Source organism: Lissotriton helveticus, chromosome 7, assembly GCF_964261635.1.
Source record: "Lissotriton helveticus chromosome 7, aLisHel1.1, whole genome shotgun sequence".
NCBI classification, from domain to species: domain Eukaryota; kingdom Metazoa; phylum Chordata; class Amphibia; order Caudata; family Salamandridae; genus Lissotriton; species Lissotriton helveticus.
Window position 1 is genome coordinate 937,303,282 of NC_136068.1, and position 19,300 is coordinate 937,322,581.

The 19,300-nt window shown below is 45.2% G+C and overlaps 1 protein-coding gene across 1 annotated transcript in view; it reads right to left on the bottom strand.

The window, feature by feature from the left end:
- Window positions 1-19,300, bottom strand: part of FCHSD1 (FCH and double SH3 domains 1) — a 316,141-nt gene that overhangs the window by 289,765 nt on the left and 7,076 nt on the right. The window contains exon 2 of the mRNA XM_078653503.1: window positions 11,136-11,233. Within this exon, the coding sequence (XP_078509629.1) occupies window positions 11,136-11,233 (98 nt within the window). The remainder of the gene's footprint in view (window positions 1-11,135; window positions 11,234-19,300) is intronic.

Sequence of the window (19,300 nt, forward strand, 5' to 3'; positions counted from 1 at the left end):
TGGATTAAAAACACACATAAGAGAGTTGGTAACAGGGATAAGAGTGTGGAGAGAACTGGATAAATGGGAAGAAAGGTGGTCGAAAAAGGGCACAGTTAGACGAAGTACAAATGTGATGACCCCTGAGGGAAGGGTAATGCAGATGGAGGCATTCCCTTTGCGAGAAATATCAAATGGAAATTATGTACATGTGCCCTGGAGTAGAGGAGACTTAGCCGCATTTACCAACTCATTTCCGAAGTTGCGGGACAATCCAGTCGAATGGTATAAGCAGGTAGAGAGGTTCGTTAAAATCTCGAAAGTACTGTGGATAGATTTGAACACGTTGTTTGACATCGTGGTCCCATCTGATTTGTGGACCCCTTGTAAGACTAGTGTCGAATGGCCAAATGCTGAACCATTGAGGGATGCTCGAACAAATGGACCATCTGAGATTGTCATGCGAAAGTATGAGAGGGTAATAGCATGGCTGAAAGATAAGGTACCACCACAGGATATAGATTGGGTAAAAATAGACCGAACAAGGCAGGAACCCAAGGAGACAGTTCACGAGTTTTATGAAAGATTGTTGAAAACATTCAAGCAATACAGTGGACTAGATGTAATGGATCCCAAAGACATAGGGCAGTTCGTGTCAAAGTTTGTCTTGGGGTTGAGACCTGATATTTGTTTGATGATACAGCAACATTTAATCTGTTGGCAGAGCAAACCACTAGATGAGATTTTACGCTATGCGAGGTACTGCAGTGACGAGATAGATTCTAAAGCCAAGAATCTAAAGGAGAAATTGATGGTGGTGCAAATGCAGTCCGCTGGGAAGGGTGGCCAGCAGAAGCAGGGGATGGGACGAAAACCAAATGGTCAGAGCAAAGATAATGAAGAAGGGCAGAGACCTAGGATAGACTTTGCCACTTTAAAGAAAACGACAAAGTGTCATCTGTGTCATCAGGTGGGGCATTGGCGACGCGAGTGTCCCTTTAACCCTGAAAACGGAGAGTTAGAAGTAGAAGAGCAGGTCCAAGAAGACCCAGTGCAAAAAGTGACAGTCCCAAGCAGTAAGGTGGCCAAAGGGGGGACTTCGGCTCCACGGGCCCAATTCCCACAGCCACCAAAGATAACAGCTGGAGGAAAGGTCTTTAAACAAATGCCTCTGTTTATTGAGGAAGAAAAATGTTATTACATTGATCCGTTGACAGGACAACGGGTGAGCAGTGAAGAGGACTGTACCCTCGGGGCAGTTCTAGAAGTGGATCAGAGAGGGCCATTTGTTGAGGCAGAAGTGGCAGGGTGTCCCACTACGTTCTTAGTGGACACTGGGGCTACTCGTTCGACTCTGAGATCAGCGGTAGTTCCAGACTTGCCAATGTCAGGGGAAACAATTCAAGTGGTAGGAGTCGCAAATAAAAGAATGACTAGTCCCTTGACAGAACCAGTGTCTGTGAAAATTGGAAACCACATGAACGAACATCAGTTTGTGGTTTGTGACTCGAGTCCGGTATGTCTGTTAGGTAGGGATTTGTTATGCAAATTGAACTGCACCATATACTGCACCCCACAAGGAGTGGAGGTACAGACTACCGACGATGATGCTACCTTTAAGGTGGCCAATTCAAAATTCTGTGTAGAACTATATCCTACTCTGACGGTAGAAGATCTTCCACAAGACCTAAGAGATGCAGTGGCGTCAGAGGTGTGGGATTTCACAGGAGAAGATATAGGATTGATTAAAGGGGTAGAACCGGTAAAAATTCTGGTAAAACCAAATGTTGAGTTTCCAAGAACGCCTCAATACAAATTGTCCCAGGAAACGATTGCAGGAATAAAGCCTGTGATCGAGTCAATGATACAGCAGGGAATACTGAAGGAAATCGTGGGCAGTCCTTGTAACTCCCCGATTATGGGTTTGCAGAAACCTAGCGGGAAGTTTAGGATAGTTCAGGATTTACGAAAAATTAACAACATAGTCGTTTCATGTTGTCCCGTGGTACCGAATCCATCAGTAATATTGTTTCAAATACCATGTCAAGCAGAATGGTTCACAGTGATAGATCTTTGTCAGGCTTTCTTTTCAATCCCATTGGATGAAGAGAGCAGGTACCTTTTTGCGTTTAAAATGGAAGATCGCGTTTTAACATGGTGTCGAATTCCACAAGGATTCACAGACAGTCCATCCATCTTTAATCAGTTGTTGAAAAAGAATCTTGAGAATCTAGTACTGCCGCAGAACTCGGTTCTGGTACAGTACATAGATGACCTACTTGTTGCGTCAGAAACAGAGGAAGCTTGTAAAGTAGATTCAATTGCCTTACTGAATCATTTAGCTGAAAATGGACATAAGGTATCTCCGAGCAAGTTACAGTATTGTCTGACAGAAGTACAGTATCTAGGGCACAGGTTAGAAAAAGGGAAACGTAAGGTGTCCCCAGAGAGGATAGAGGCGATAATGAAAATGAATGCGCCTACAACACAGAGAGAAGTTAGAATGTTCTTAGGAATGGTGGGTTACTGCCGACAGTGGATAGTTAACTTTTCACTGAAAGCAAAGCCCTTACAGAAACTGACGCACAAGGAGGTGAGTGATCCGGTACCATGGGATGAAGAATGTCTGGTGGCGTTTTTACAGCTGAGAGACGATTTATGTCGTGCTCCGGCTCTGGGAATGCCAGATTATGAAAAGTCGTTTTCACTCTATTGCTGTGAGAGAGAGGGATGTGCTTTGTCAGTCTTGGCACAGACCCACGGTAATGCCCGTAGACCAGTTGCATACTTTTCGGCTACATTAGATCCAGTAGCCGCAGCGTTGCCCGGATGTCTCAAATCCATTGCTGCAACGGGTGTCAGCATTGAAAGGAGCGAAAGTATTGTGATGGGACATCCAGTAGTGGTATATGTACCACATTCAGTTGAATTGTTAATGACCAGGACGAAGACGCAGCATCTGACCAATAGTAGGCTCACGCGCTACGAGCAAGTTATACTTGCCGCAGAGAATGTGACTCTCAGGAGATGCTCTGTCTTGAATCCTGCTACTTTGATGCCTTTACCTACTGTAATAGAAGGCGAAGGATGTGAAGACCACGATTGCCTTGATGTGACTGAACTATGCACGAAACCCAGACCAGATATTGTGGATGAGCCATTGTCTGACCCCGATGAAATTTATTTTGTTGATGGCTCATGTTTAAGAGACGATACTGGTCGGTTGAGAGCAGCTTATGCTGTTTGTACCATTACTGGAGTTGTGGAAGCCGCTTGCCTGGAAGGAGTACATTCCGCACAGGTAGCAGAGATTATTGCCCTAACTCGTGCCTGCATAGCAGGAAATGGAAAGAGAGTCACCATCTACACGGACAGCCAATATGGTTTCGGTGTGGTTCATGATTTCGGGCAGTTGTGGTCTCAGAGGGGTTACATGACTTCCTCTGGTTCGCCCATTCGAAATGGAGAATTTGTGCGATTGCTGATAGAAGCATTACAAGGTCCTGTTGACATTGCAGTGGTGAAGTGTGTAGCTCATACTAAGAATACAGATTTTGTGTCACAAGGTAATAGATATGCTGATGAAGTCGCACGCTATTGTGCGGAACAAAGTTATTCTTTCTCAAAGGTGGAAATAGAAGGTGCAGAAGAAAAGACTGAATTAAGTATGATGCTAGAAACGGTAGACACTTGGGAGGATTTAAGGATAATGCAGGAGAACGCACCTGAAACAGAGAAAAAGGCATGGGAAATAGCAGGCTGTGTGCGAAGTGAAATGGATTTTTGGGTTTCAGCAGATGGGAGAGCTGTGTTACCTGAAGAATTAGCTAATCCCATGGCGAGAGAAATACATGGTCCAGTACATCTAGGAAGGGATGCTATGATGAGAGTTTTTAGGCAGACTTGGTATTGCCCGAAATTCAGAATAGCGGCAGAATCAGTATGTAAGCGATGTGTTACCTGCCAACAACTGAACGTAGGCAAACGAACACCAGTCACACTGAGTCACATTGGGAGGTCGGGGGGGCCTTTCAATAGAATGCAACTAGATTTCATCGAAATGCCAAGAGTCAATCGCCTTCGGTATGTGTTGGTGATTGTATGCGTATTTTCCAGATGGGTTGAAGCGTACCCTACACGTAGGTGCGATACACTCACAGTGGCTAAATTGTTGCTCAGGGAGTTGATACCGCGCTTCGGGGTGCCTGCCTCTTTGGAATCGGACAGAGGAAAACATTTTAACAGCGAAATAGTGAAGATGTTGTGCTCCACACTGAATATCGATCAAAAGCTGCATTGTAGTTATCGACCAGAAGCTTCAGGAATTGTGGAACAAGTGAATGGCACTTTGAAGAATAGATTGGCTAAAGTAGTGGCATCCACATCCTTGAGTTGGCCAGATGCTCTTCCATTGGTGCTCATGAGCATGCGCAGCACACCTGATAGGAGGACAGGTCTCTCTCCCCACGAGATCCTGATGGGGAGGGCCATGAGACTTCCTACAGTTCCAACTACTGCTCTATTGAATATTACAGATGATCTGATCTTGGATTATTGTAAAGGACTGTCTGACGCCATCCATTCTGTGTCCCTTCAGGTGCATGCGGCTGAAGTTCCAGCAGCGAGGAACCTGTGTCATGACCTGAACCCAGGGGACTGGGTCCTGGTTAAAAAGCACGTCCGGAAGAACTGCCTAGATGTTCGCTGGCGTGGGCCCTTTCAGGTAATCCTGATCACGAACACCGCGGTGAAGTGCGGGGGGCTGCCAAATTGGATCCATGCATCCCATACTAGAAGAGTTCCAGCACCTCTAGAAGGAACAGCTCCCATCCCAGACGAAAGCCCGGAAGTGGAAGAAGAGTCGCATGAAGGGATTGAGGCAGCTGAGGAGGTGTCGGAAGAAGTTGGGAACGCATCGGATTCAGAAGAAGAGCGAAGGCAGGACGGCAGTGAAACAGAAGACGCAACTGAAGGAGAGAGCAGAAGTGAATACGACTCAGACTCAGATCCGTATCGGAGCGATCAAGAACCAAGTGGGAGGACAAGGAATAGGAGAATAAGGCTTGGAGCTGCCACTTGGCCAACAAGAAGAAGAAGGCTAAGTTTGAGGTCGGCCCAGGAAGAAACGCTTACTCCTATATCCGAAGACTCAGATCTAGAAGAAGATATCCAGGATCAAGCCGAGGAGGGTCTTAGAAGATCAAGTAGGGTGCGAGTGCCTAGCAGAAGATACTCTACTCCCGACTGGACCTACCTTGTTGCAGATGTCTGGGAGACACAGAACAGGGAGGATCAGGGAAGTGGAACTGATCAGAACTGACCCGATCATCACAGTGCAAATAAAGTTTCTACTGCCAGGAGCGGAGACCGAAAGGTTGCTGACACTCAACATCGTTCATCCTGCTCTCCTGAGTGGAATAAGAAAATTGCTTTTAGAGACAGTTGAGTTTCCAGTTTGCTGTTCACGATATCCAATATTGGAGGGAACTCTTCTTCGTTTGGAAATGCTTGAACGAGTAGTAGAATTGCTAGGAGTGCTTATTGTTGTGGACTAATACCATATTGTGAATGTCTTCAAAGGGGTGCAGATCTGGAAAGGTGAAGAAAGTGATCTTGATTAGAACGGACCCCTTTGTAACTGTGGATGTAGAACTGATAGTACCAGGATTGGAAATTGAAAAAACGCTAACTCTCAATTTCGTCCGTCCATTTGTCTTGAGCGAAATAAGGAGGATAATCCTAGAAAAGGTTGACTTTCCATGTTGTGGTACGAACTGTCCAGAACCTGAGGGAATGATACTTCGGATGGACGTTTATGAAGAAGTAGTGTCACTCCTTGAGTCATACATAACTTCAGACGAAAATAAGACTGTTGCAAAGAAATTGTAAAAACTTGTTGCAAGATAACCTAGCGCCGAGTGGAAGAAGAAAAGTGATAGGGGTTTCATTTTAGTGGATGGAGAAGGGCTAGGGTTGTCTATTTTACTGGACTTTGAACTGTTTTGCGGAAACAAATTGTCAAGCTTCCAAGTGTTTCAAGAAAGACATTGCAAGAGAGAAAGACTTTGTTTGAAAAGAAGAGGAAGTGAATGCTGGAAGAAAGTCGAAAACTACACTGTTTGAGAACATGGAGGCTGGCAACCCGAACCGCAGGGCAAAATGTATAGCTGTTACATTTTTAGGAGTAGTGGTTTCTCTTATAATTTTAGTGGTAACTGTTTCATTCCTAGCGGGACACGAAGGGGATGGAACCACAGTTAAGGAGGATAAGGGAGTGTCAACACCGAGAACTACCATTATTAAGGAGAAGGGAAACATCAATGAGAAAGACAAAGCGTTGTTAGATGCAGAAGTAAAAAGGTTACACATGGATGAGTCACAGGGGAATTACAAGTCAAATGCTTATGCTAAGTTGCTTTATGAATATGTTGATGCCATGGAGGTAAAGGACTGCTATGTCTGTATGCAATTACCAATTTCGGTGGAGGAGGGTATCAAATACCATCATCTCCCATTGACATATGGGATAACGTGCAGTTTATTGTTAAGTATGTTTTATGGACGAGACGGATTTGAGTATTACTTCTCGAATTTCGACTCGACATTGCCAGAGGTTCCGAATTTCAAGCATTTGAACAAATGGGACTACTACAAAAGCGAAGACAGATTACACAAATGGTTTATTCCATGGAGAACGTTAGATACTTCACATGCTCGAATAAACAATCTGACTTGTCAAATATCAGAAGTTGAGAAAAAGTTTATAGCACAGGTAGATACTAGATACAGGAAGCAGAAGGTATTGAAGGCATCAGGACAAGGAGAAACAGATTGGACCAAGGAGGAAAGGGCACAACAACGAAAAGGTAGTATTGGTCCAATTGCTTTGGATAAGGAGAAACGGGGGAAACTGTGCATTCACAGGAGTTACTCCTATTATGAAAACGTTTATGTAGGACAAGTAAATTGTGAACATGCCTTTCAATTGGAGTACTACTCTAAGAACTTCATGAAAGGGATGCAAGCAATACCAAATGTATATTTTGTATGTGGAAGATATGCCTATGTGAAGTTACCAGATAATTGGTACGGATCATGCTATCTGGCTGTTGTCTTCCCTAAAATATATCATGTTGAGAATTTAGACACGCCTAAGAAAGAAATATCAACTAGATGGAAGCGAGGGCTGGGTGCAGCAGAAGTAGTCGGAGATGTAATAGGTGCTGCATTCCCTTTCCTAGGATTGATAATGAATGACATTAAGATCAGGAGGTTAGCTACAGTCGTAGATAGGCTATCTGCCAGTACTGCAAGATCCTTGATGCTGATAGAGGGGGAGATGCAATCGATTAGGGCAATGGTTCTTCAGAACCGACTTGCTTTAGATGTTCTGTTAGCAAAAGAGGGAGGAGTCTGTAGGGCCTTGAAGGTACAGGAATGCTGTACTTACATTCCAGACAATTCAAAGCCTCTAGAGAAGTATATACAAAACATCACTGCCATACACTACGAAATTGAGGACCTGGCAAAGGTAAATGTGTGGGAAAAAGTGGGTCATGGAATGGGTAAAGTTGGAAGTTGGTTTGCCAACTTAGGAAAGGGTATCGTTTGGTACATATTGAAACCCATCATCATAGTAGTGATTTGTGTAATCACTTTGTGGGGATTGGTGCGTTTGTATCAATGGTATAGAGCAAATAGGTTACAGAGAGCTATGAAGAAACAGGAAGAAGAGTTGACAGCGATGCAGGACACTCAATATAAGAGTCTGAAGGCATTAGAGAGTATGAAAAGAAGTGGTACTGTCCTGACTTCACTTTAAAAAGGTTCTACATTTTAGTGTCATGGTGATGATGACCCCTGAAGGTCATCAAAGGGGGGACTGAGAGAGCACAAGTTTGAAAAAAATGTATAAGTACGCCATATTTACAAGCACGTAGTTAGTTAACATGTACTTTGCACCAGAGTGTTTATATTTAGAAGTGAAATACACAGAGTGTCTTATATTCAGTAGTGAAATGCATAGAATGTTTAAGTAGAGTAACAATAATCATAACTGTGTGAGACTAATGTAGAAATGTTTGGGATGAATATGAAAACCTCACGTTCTCATGTTAAAGGAATAATGTAAGAGTTGAATGTAACTCTAAAAAACCAGTATATTGTGTAGGCCTCATGGCAATTCACAAGCAAATCTAAACGTGCTGCTAAAATAATGTGAGACAAGGTTGACATGGTTCTTTCAAAATGTACTATTGAACTTAGGGTTAAAAGTATATGCTTTATAGATGTGTTATTTTAGAAACGTATGCTAGTTAAGAATGTTTGCTGTTTAAATCAAGTTAACGTTTTAAGAGTGCAGGAACCTGCTGCATGTAAATCAAGTAGGCCAGAACAGATAATGTCATGTAGTTTAAATCGTCATGTGCTCGTTAGAGGAGAGGTCGTGAGGTGTCCAGTATGGAGCTCTGAGAGTGTTTTATGGCCTAAGATATGGTGAAGTCTGGAATTTGAGGCCCACTGCAGGACGAGTTGTATGCAGGTGCAAGGGTCCTAATCAGCTCGAATGAAAGGGACTTTGTTCAGTGGCGCCTTGCGCAGGCCTGTAGGAGTTTCCAGGAATTTCAGGGGGTATCAGCGCACGGAAGAAGCCGCCTGGGAACCAAGGCCAACTTTAACGAGGGTCTTCAAGAGTACCATCATGGAGTTTGCCGCGGAAAGATGTACCACGTGAGGGGCGTCCCAAGGGGCGTTTCTATTGGAAATGTGATTTGGTATTAGGGAAAGTGACCCGGGAGGAGAGCAGAGCAGATGATTTTGGGAGCCTAAGGAAGCGGATGGGTAGGCAGATAGGCTGATCAGGAGAGACCCATTATCAGAGAAGAGACAAAGAGAAGTGCGTGATCTTCTTAGGAAATCACCACGGCTGACACCTAGAGGGTTAAGATCTTGTTAAGTAGGGATGTCATTTAGTGTAGCGTAGGGACAGACTAACCTTAATTTTTCTTTCTGTAATGACTTTGAGGTTGCAACTTGTATTCATTTTGGCAACACTCATGTTATTAGAGCTTGTACTTATTATTCTGTTTTTCAGACTCAGACTATTCAAAAAGTTCATGTTCATAGTGATACCGATATACCTTTTGAATCTCATTTTGAGAAGTTTGTATCTTCAGTTATCTTTGACTTTATATTAAATCTTTAAAACTTAATTTTGGTCAGTGGTCATTTAGAGTGGTGTAAGTTCTTAAATTGGTTGTTTACTTCGAGATTACCTTTTACTCAAGACAGGTACCAACGATTCAGTCGACAGGAAATGGGATTTGGTAAGATAATTAGTAACCAGTAATCCCGCGTTAGCAGAATATCCAGCCACGTATTTGTTTTTTCAAGCACGAGTCACATTTACTTTAAAAACAGGAAACGACAGCGCAAATTAAGCGTGGGATGCCTTGTTGCACCCCTTAAATTCCACCCAGGAACTATGTTCAGGATTTATGTTTCTATTCACAGGGTTTTATAATTAGGGGGCGAAGCTGAGTACTCCGTGACGCCTGAAGCTTGAGAGGTAGCTCTGCTGTCATGCGGCGTACTTCCCATTAGGGGAAACAAGCGCTATATAAATGCGAACACTTCCCCCTCTTCTATCCCTCCACTATCCTTCTCAATCCAAATAACTGACTAATAGCGTGCGTATCTATTCTCAAGTGTTTATTTTTTAATGTACCAATTTGGATGGAAGGCTGGAGGAGGCGGGAGGAATTTAGGAGCCCCAAGATGGACTGGACTCGACCGTCAGGCCCCAGGCGGAGGCCTTTTGTCTCCAACTCAGCCAAAGGAGAGCCGCCCACTGCCCTCGCTTAGAGCAGCTTCAGATTGGCAGACATTGATGAATACGGCGGTGGCACCATAGGCAGACGAGGAGAAGAAACGACAAGCATTTTCTCTAGGGTGAAAGCATGCCCAGGCACACAGTCCATGCTGGTACCGTGAGGGAGCTGATATGAGTAAGAGAAAGGAGGCTGTTTCACCGTGTGGGGGATTTATAGGCCCAAGGGGCACATATACTGGCCTGGCACCTGCACCAAAGTGAGCTCTACCCTCTAGCATTAGATGCTCATCCCAGAGTCTCGCGCACTCGGCTTCGGAGATACATTCATGTATCTTTCCTAACTACAGGAGCGCCGCTCACCAGCACCTTCAAGGTTGCACCCCAAGCCGATGGTGAGATGTTTTTGGTCTCCGGTGTAGGAGTGTCCTACAAGGTGAGACTCATATTTGACGTTTTTGTGAGGTGACATGACAGATCGATCTTTTAAAACACTGGACCCACATAGGTGGTCTAACTTCAAAGCAAATCAAAATGGCCCACTCAGGTAATGCCCACCCACTGATATGCAGTATAGATGGTACAACAACTGCCAGCGTTGCAGTCAATTAGGTGGGGCTGCAGATAACACTACAGCTAGGCCAAGAGCGACCCACTGAACCCTTCACTTGTCCCTGCAAAGTCCCCCAAGGGTCCTCGTTAAGCCATACGCTATTCAATATATATGTTACACCAGTGGCAGAACGGATCCATTCTTCCAAATTTTCTATAGTCTCCTATGCAGGTGATACACAGATTGTAGATTCAATCTCTAGTGAGTTCTGTGAGGACGCAAAACACTTCAACAATTGGATGGTTGAAGTAGTTGGCTGAATGAAAAAAAACTGCCTCAAACGAAACTCAAATAAAACAGAGGTTCTTATGTTCGGGAATCACTCCTCCTTCTGGTGTAGGGTACTAGGTTTTCATTTACACCCTACAAAGGGGCTTAAGTTCTCCCCATTTCTATTCCTTCCATTTGCGTCCAGTTCTCTCTTGTTTTCCTAACTATTGTAATATATGGAGACATGGTAGGGAATCTCCTCTACCATGTCTCCATATATTACAATGTTTTCCTCTGGCTGCCTTCCATCGTTCACCACAAACACCCAGAATATTTTCCCATGTAATCACCCCATAGGGACCCAGGCTTCCTCTATGCTACTCCACAGGGCTGCAGGACCTCTTCTACCTTCACAGAAGGTCTAAGTTATGTGAGTTTATGCTCCTAAGGAGCCCAGTTCTCATTATTTTCCTGCCTCCTGAGAGACTGCTCAGTCCCCCTCACCTGATGTCCTCCAAGAGCTCGGTCTCCTGTTGCTGCTTGTTTTGGAGGCTTGTCATCTGCTCCGCGAAGCGCAGCTTCACCTCTTGGGTCGCCTTTACCTGCAGAGGAAGACAGTCTAGTATAGGTCACTTGAAACCAGGAGATGAAGACAGCCAGAGCATCTGCACTGGTGTGGAAGGTGCTGCAGAAGCACCGAAGGGGCACTGGGGTTACAAGAGGAGGGGGGGGGGGGCGGAGCAGAAGGGCAACACAAAACTGGAAGGATACAGGGGCAATTGTGGGATCAAAGTGGGACCAGCTAGGAGAAAAGGAGGTATTGAGATGCAGGAGAGCCATATGGGCTACTCCAGAGGGTACAGCAAACTTACTGAGATACATACGGTGGTGAACGATGGGCACGAGAGGGTCAGTAAGGTCAGTGCGGTATACTGGAATGAAAGTGAAGGGTGCAGGAGAGTCAATGGGGACAGAGGCAGGTCAGTGATAGGTACAACAGAAGGGACAGTGTGGTACACAGGAGTGTCAAGGGGCACAGAAAGGCCAATGAGGGGCTCCAGAGGGGCAGTGTGGGGCAAAGGAGGGTCAGTGGAGGCCTCATGAGGACTAGAGAGCGGTTCAGGAAGAGGGACTGGTGTTCAAGATCTGTATTTTCATATAGAACGTTAGATGAAGGGAGTAATACAAGTTAAGATCCAGGTTGGGCGTGGTGTTCCGGGGGTAACTGTTGAGGCTGCTAGAGATGGGACTCAGGCTGCCGTGTACAGATTAACTCCCAGTTTATTTTAAATAACAGTGCACACGTCGCGCGCATCCCCTCGACATGAAGTGCTTTCTCAAAGTGTGTAACCAAACTCTAACTTTATATGCTCTGAGGCAGCTGATACTTTACACCACATCGTAACTCACTCTCTCTGTATGTTACATTCATGATTTACACACCTGTTACACTGATAATTTACTAATATATACCCTTCTACTGTATTACATTCACATTTCCGCGAAACTCCGATACATTATTGCAAAGTGTGTGCAAATTCATATACTGCTCTATGCCGCAAGCAACAATGGCCTAGATACCACGTCATCTTGCACATACTCTAGTATTTGCATGTGTATGAACACTACTCACCTGAATATTTGGGTTGGTGCAATCAATATCTTCCCTCAGATTAACAGAATCGTCCAGCCCCTGCCTGCTCAAGGAAGATGCGTCCCCAGCCCATTCTCCAACCCCGTCTAGCGGTCACTGTGCACTTCTCCAGTAGGATCCACATCAATCCAGAACTCATGGTCCATCTTGGACAATCAGCTCCACACGTGGCGCCCTGGCCAGTATCTCTAAAGTTGAACTAGACTGCTTAATACCAGAGTTTGGGGGAAATATTTGAGGGGAACTCAGTCTGAGAAGTTACTTAAGCATAATTGCATTCAATTTTGTTTATGGGAAATGCAAAGATATGTTGTTCACTGGAGGGGTGCAATGCGTAGCCTCTAGCCAAACAGCCTTGTTGAACGTACCAACTGTCTGGTCAAAGAATGCTCAAAGTCAGCATTAAGGAGTAGATGTATCAAGGCCAAGCTTTTAAATGTAGATGCCCTGGACTCGCCACACTACACCAGTGGCGTAACATAGGCTCCGTAACCCCTGCGGTGCGGGGGCCCCAAGCTTCGGGGGGCCTTCAGCTATGAACCCTGATTTGAGAGATCCTGATTAAGACCGGTGGGAGGCCCCCTCAAGTTTCGTTATGCCACTACACTACACTGGGGTCGATTCCGATCCGGTAAAATGCGCTCCGAATCGTCGTACGGAGCGTTTTTTCCCCGTACGAATCGTACCCGTAAACGTCCCGTACGTACGACGAAGTACGATCCGTACCAGGAGCCGAACTCCGTACGAGTCGTACAGGACTCCGTACGACTCAAATCTCCGTATGAGTCTCACTCGGAACCCGCTGTACACGACATGACTACTGCTCGCGGCTGGTGTTTACGACCCAGCAAGTACGATTCGTGTCGGGTACGCACCGTACGACCCTTTCCCTACGGGAGCCGAAAACAGTCGTAAACGCAGAGTTCGCGCCGAAACAGGTACGGAACGCCCCCCCCCCGGGTACGGCACGTACCCCGCATGATCGCAGGGGTACGCGCCGTACCCCTGTGATCATGCGGGGTACGTGCCGTACACCCAGCATACATGGGGTACGCACCGTACCCCATGTACCGTGGGTGTACGGCACGTACCCCATGTACGCTGGGTGTACAGCACGTACCCCGCATGATCACAGGGGTACGGCGCGTACCCCTGCGATCATGCGGGGTACGTGCCGTACGGTGTGTAGGTGATCGTGCGCTTTTCCGTACGAATCGACGTGTACCGTACGAATCGCGACCGGGTCGGACGATCGGGATCGGAATCGTCCGGTCGTACGGCATCCGTACGAGTCGTACGGAAACGGCTCCGGATACGAATCGTACGGACGGGGATTTTACCGGATCGAATCGACCCCACTGTGTCTAATGATGGAGAGATTTTTTAGAAAAGACAATCTGAGCACCGGGTTATGTGCATATTATTATCACAAAGCTGACAGCTGACCCATATTTAATAATTCGCCTAACAGTATTTCATATTAAAAGTATACATTTTTATTCATTTTTTTTGTGGATATATAGTCAATATTCTTTCTTATTATTTTTTCAAAACAATGAAAAATAGTACATCTGGTTTTGTTTAAACAATTAATTCATTAATATTGTCATTCATCATGAAAATATTTGTACAGTTTTCTTTACATGAGACTATCTATTCAACACCCATAATGAGATATAATATACAAAGCTAGCAATTAGACATGATTATATACAGAACCAAGTATTTCCAAATCGCTGGGGGTCGCGTAACTAGTTAGCATGGAGGAGTCTCGTTCGTTATCGGAATTAACCAGACAAATGGTGGAGAGATAACATCCATGCAACCTTGTACTAAGCTGAATGCGGGTGGGATGGCTCTATAGAAGTGGCAGTGCTGAATTAGAACAAAATATTCGAAAGGATGCAGGATTAACAGGAGAACTAGGAGTGAAATTATGGCAAGAAGAACGGAGTACAAGAGAGACAGGTTTGTGGCAACGTGCAGAACCTTCGATTGTGGCCAGGGTAGCCGCTAACTGTGTACAAGTGCAAAAAGTTATTTTCTTGCTTGTGCCCCTATACAAACCTCTCCTAATGCCACTTGGATCAATCAATCAATCAATCAATCAATCAGGGTTGGTAAAGCTTAGCTACTCAGCCAAATGGGTCTCAAGGCGCTGAGTTTGGGGGGGGGGGTGCGCGCTGCTCCTCGGTACTCAGGGATGGCGTTGGAGGGGGGCGCCGGGGTTCCCTGTCCTATTGGGTACGTACGGCCGGGCACTCATGGTGATTCACCGAAAAGCCAGGTCTTGTGGTCCTTCAGGAACTTGGACAGAGTTGGTGTCTGGCGGAGTTGGAGAGGACGGAGTTCCATGCCTTAGCCGTGAGGTAGGAGAAGGAGCGTCCTCCTGTTCTGGTCTTTTTGATGTGTGGTACTGTTGCGAGGGAGAGCTGGGCTGAGCGGTGGGATCTTTGGGGTGCGTGGAACGAGAGCCGATGGTTCATGTAGGTGGGGCCAGTGTTGTGGAGGGCTTTGTGGGTGTGGCTGAGAAGCTTGAAGGGGATTCTCTTCTCAATGGGGAGCCAGTGTAGTACCTGGAGGTGTTGGGTGATGTGGCAGTGGCGCGATAGGTTTAGGACTAGTCTGGCGGCAGCGTTCTGGATGATATGGAGCCTGCGGGTGAGGTTCTTATTGATCCCAACGTGGAGTGTGTTGCCGTAGTCCAGTCTGCTGCTGATGAGGGCGTGGGTGACGGTTTTCCTGTATTCGAGGGGGATCCAGTTGAGAGTTTTACATAGGAGGCCAAGGGTTTGGAAGCAGGAAGAGGTGGCAGCGTTGATCTGGCGGTGCATTTTGAGTTCAGAGTCCAGTATGAGTTTGGGGTTGTGTGCTTGGTCTTTGGTTGGGGTGGTTTCCCGAGGGCTGGAGGCCGCCAGGTGTTGCTCCAAGGTCGGGATGTGGGCCTATGATGAGGACTTTGGTTTTGTCTGTGTTCAGTTGTAAGCAGCTATTCTTCATCCATCTGGCGACTGTTTCCATTCCTTCTCAAAAGTTATGTTGCAAGATGTTGGGTTTGTTGGCTAGTGAGAGGATGAATTGCTTGTCATCTGCGTACGATATGATGTTAACTCTGTGTGATCTGACAATGGGAGCAAAGGGGCCATGTAGACATTGAACAGTGTAGGGGTGATGGATGATCCTTGCGGGACTCCGCAGGTGGTTAGCGTGGGCTCCGAGATGAAAGGGGGAAGTCTGACCCGCTGCATTTGGTTGGAGAGGAATGAGCAGACACAGTTGAGGGCCTTGTTTTGGATTCCTGCATTGTGGAGTCTGTGGGCTAGGATATGGTGTGAGATCAATATTCAACTAACACCATGACCAGACTTTTGGCCAGACTGTTGGCTAAAATCTACCATTTCATGTACCTTCACCTTAACAAAGGCGGATAAATGTTTTTAGGACAACTAGAAGACAGAATCAGGTGGAAGTGGTTTGATTATCGATGGCAGAGAATCCTGAGCAATAAGTGGATAGGGAGGTTACTGGTGAAATGAGGCTTCAAGAATTGACCGAGTTGTAAAGTGGACCAGTAACAAATCTTCTAGGATCGGACCAAAGGTCAGTAGAACTTAATGACTTGGGATTGACTAAAATGTTCATCGGTGCATCAACAAACTCCAAAAGTGGCACTGTTGCCTACGCCAACCCAAGCATGAAGCATGGCCTTTGGCGCAACCTTCCATTGAGAATTTGTTGCTTGGATCTTCAAGTAGAGTTCAAATTAGTGACCACCTCTTTTCCCCCAACCTGTACACCATGATATTCTGGAGCTTTTTCGCAGGTGTACCGTAAATCATGTCTTTTGTATGCCTTGTTTAAAAAAAATCACAGCGTTCTCTAGAGTGCCTAGTCTAACATTGAAAAAGTGCAATTTCAAGCTATCTCTGGAAGTGTTGTCATATACATCATCACGCCACCTCGAGGCATATATGAAAAGTGAAGTGTAATATCCCTCAGATGAGGGTGTTAAGGTATGCCTGGCCCATAATTTCAAGATATCTCTGCCTAGTGTTACTCTTCATTACATAGACTGGATGGGGGAGGGGGGAGCTTATAAGAGTAGTTAAGATGTAAGATCCCTCAGTTGAGGACATAAACAGCTGTTTATTGCCAGACTCACAATTATGAATTATGAGTCCATCTCGGCACCACCCAAAGGCTTGTAACGAGCAAATGCGGATATTAACTGCTGGTTATGGCCCACAGTACGTGGGAATGCCGCTATTCACACCCATTCCATAAATGTCACCTTTTGCAGACAAACAAGTAAGCTGTGCCTGTATGCTTCGCGCCCCTGCTGCAGACTTGTGTTTTAAGAATGCAGGAAAACAGCAGCAATTAATATAAGTATTTTGATTGGCTGCACAAGCCTAAACATTCCATAGATGGTATAACTGTATTTTAGAGTACCTAGGGCCTAATTTTCACATCTGAGGGCTATATCCACTGGCTCTTAGCGCTCGCAATGTTTATTGGGATATCCACGTCATCTCACCTGATGAGTGAGTAACACAAAGCAGGGGTAACTTATGATCCTATCAATTGAATCAAATTTTACTTGTAGTGGCAACCGCAGGAGAATGTTTAATTTAAAGGCACAACCAAGAAATGTTCACCACTTCATTATTATCAATATTACAATTACATGTCTCGTTAGGAGACTTGGCCCTATGGGGTTTGGGACTGGAGTATGCTGAGGCATGAGCTGATTTCCTAGAAGTGTGCTGGGAATTGGAGCTTTTCAAGTGTAGTCCATGTAATAATGCAAGATCACGTAGAGTGCAGAGCACTGGACTGAGGCACCATGGTGCTAAAACAATAGGTGAGATAATTCCTCAAAATAATTGCACTTCTTCTTTCGTCATCGGGAAGGACGAAGAGCTGAGTTTGCCTTCAGTGATTTGCCCGTAGACTTCCAGGTTAGACAAAGGTTTCTGCAACAGGTGATCAACCAGCCTGGCTATGTGAATGGCTGGACCGTGGCTTCTAAGTTTACTATCGACTTTGCTTTAGATGCACCACAATTGCACAGGTAGATAGGGCACATATCATTTTTACTTATCCTGCACTGTATATGGTTTGGCACCAGATATTTACTTTTTTATCTCCAAGACTATCTAAAAGGTGGAGCCAGGTTTATTAGTAGCACTTTTTGGGGCATTGACTGACAATGAACCTCTCCCGCGACTAGAATAGAAGTTCGTCCTAATGTCAGCTTCAGTTGCTAGGTTACTCATTTTACAGTGCTGGAAATCTTCTAGATGCCCATCTTTTTGCCAAAGGCAAACCAAAATGAGCAGGGTAAGACAGCTAGAATATATGTATGGCAAGAGAATTAACCAAACCAATAAATCTGAGCAGTTGTGCGGTTATTTCCCGCTGTGTACAGTGTGGGATAATGATACATAATCACAGACGGGAATGTGTATTTGTTGCTATTGTGATTTTACCTGTGGTAGTTGCTTCGAGCTTATTTTTGTTTATGTATTGCTCTTTTGCACTCTTTAAGCATTTTTCCATATTGTAAATTGCACTTTATCCAGAGAACTGATGCCCTGAGCACATACAACATTACAGTCCAGAAAAATAGGTAATCTAGTCGTCTTCCACTTTTCATCAAATCTTCCTTTTAATCAGGTATATACTTCAGCCTCACACCAGCCAACACGTGTTTCGTCTTCGTGTATAGTTACCCTACGACTTCTTCAGGGCTGGAATTATCAATTGATACAACATTGTCTGAGAATATAATAACACGTGTTACTGTTCTCAACAGGTGCTCATGTTACATCCAAAACGGTGTTTGCCACATTCTGATAGCCCAGAGGCTCTTTTATACCAGTAGTGCACCAATACTCATATAGTGAATAGTTTTCAAACAGTTTCTCCATGTGAAACATAATTGACAAGACAGTACTTACTTCGTATTGTGATTACAAAGTGTTATAGTATTTGTAATTGCCACTGCCACCAGAGAGAGGTGCACGTATGAGTTCTGCGGCTTTATTGCATGTGTTTACTTTGCACTTTAAATATGTACAACTAACCGATCAATTATCTTTTTTTCCCCTATGAATTAAGCCCTTTAACGTCATGCCTTAAACTATTTCTTGATTATTGAGGATGTTACTTCACACTTTAAAAAAGCTTATAGCTATCGTTCCCTAACTGCGGTGGGACAAGATTTTCGAGTGTATAGTAGTTTTTATGACTGGTGGGTTTTTTTCGGTACCTAGCTAAGCTGATATTTTTGGGGAAAATAGAGCTTCCTTTGTACCACTCCTTGTGACAAATGTATTATACTGTTAATCTATTGTTAATACTGTTAATCTACCACCAAATACACATTTTTTGTTGTAAGAAAGTCTTCGATAGGTGGAGTTGGGTTTTAGACTAATCACTGCACTGCACTGGCCGGGCCACAGGTGAACGGCCTGCATTATTAAGTGCACAGACCTCTCAGGATACCTTTCTCCTCCCGCCTCCCCGACCGAAGGCCGGCTCGAGGCTGCCTCTGCGGCGGACGCGTCCTTCAGCGCTGACTGGCACACGAGGTTCTGCTGCATCCCGCCGGCTCGAGAGGTCTATAAAGGTAAAAGCCGCGGGGCTAAAATTGGACAGCATTTCAATCAGATATGCACAGGTCTTGTTTACGGCGCAGTCACGAGAAATGAACAGCACTCAGTCAGCACAAAGGACAGGCGGTGTCTGCTCCACATCAGGAGGCTGTGGGGCTTCCCTCAGCCTGGAGGGGCCTCCAGCAGGGCCAGTGGCCACTTCCCCTCTTTCCCTCTAGGGCGGGTGTCTGTCTGTTACTGACACACTCCCCTTCTGCAGGTACAGAGGACAGTTCTACATCTTCAAGATCCTGGAGTGGGTTCTCTATTTCCTTCTTCCCCTGTCTGCTGTCTGGTGTGTGTCTTGTATTTAATCATACTTCTTTCTAGTTCGGATGGAGGTGTCTAGATTTCCT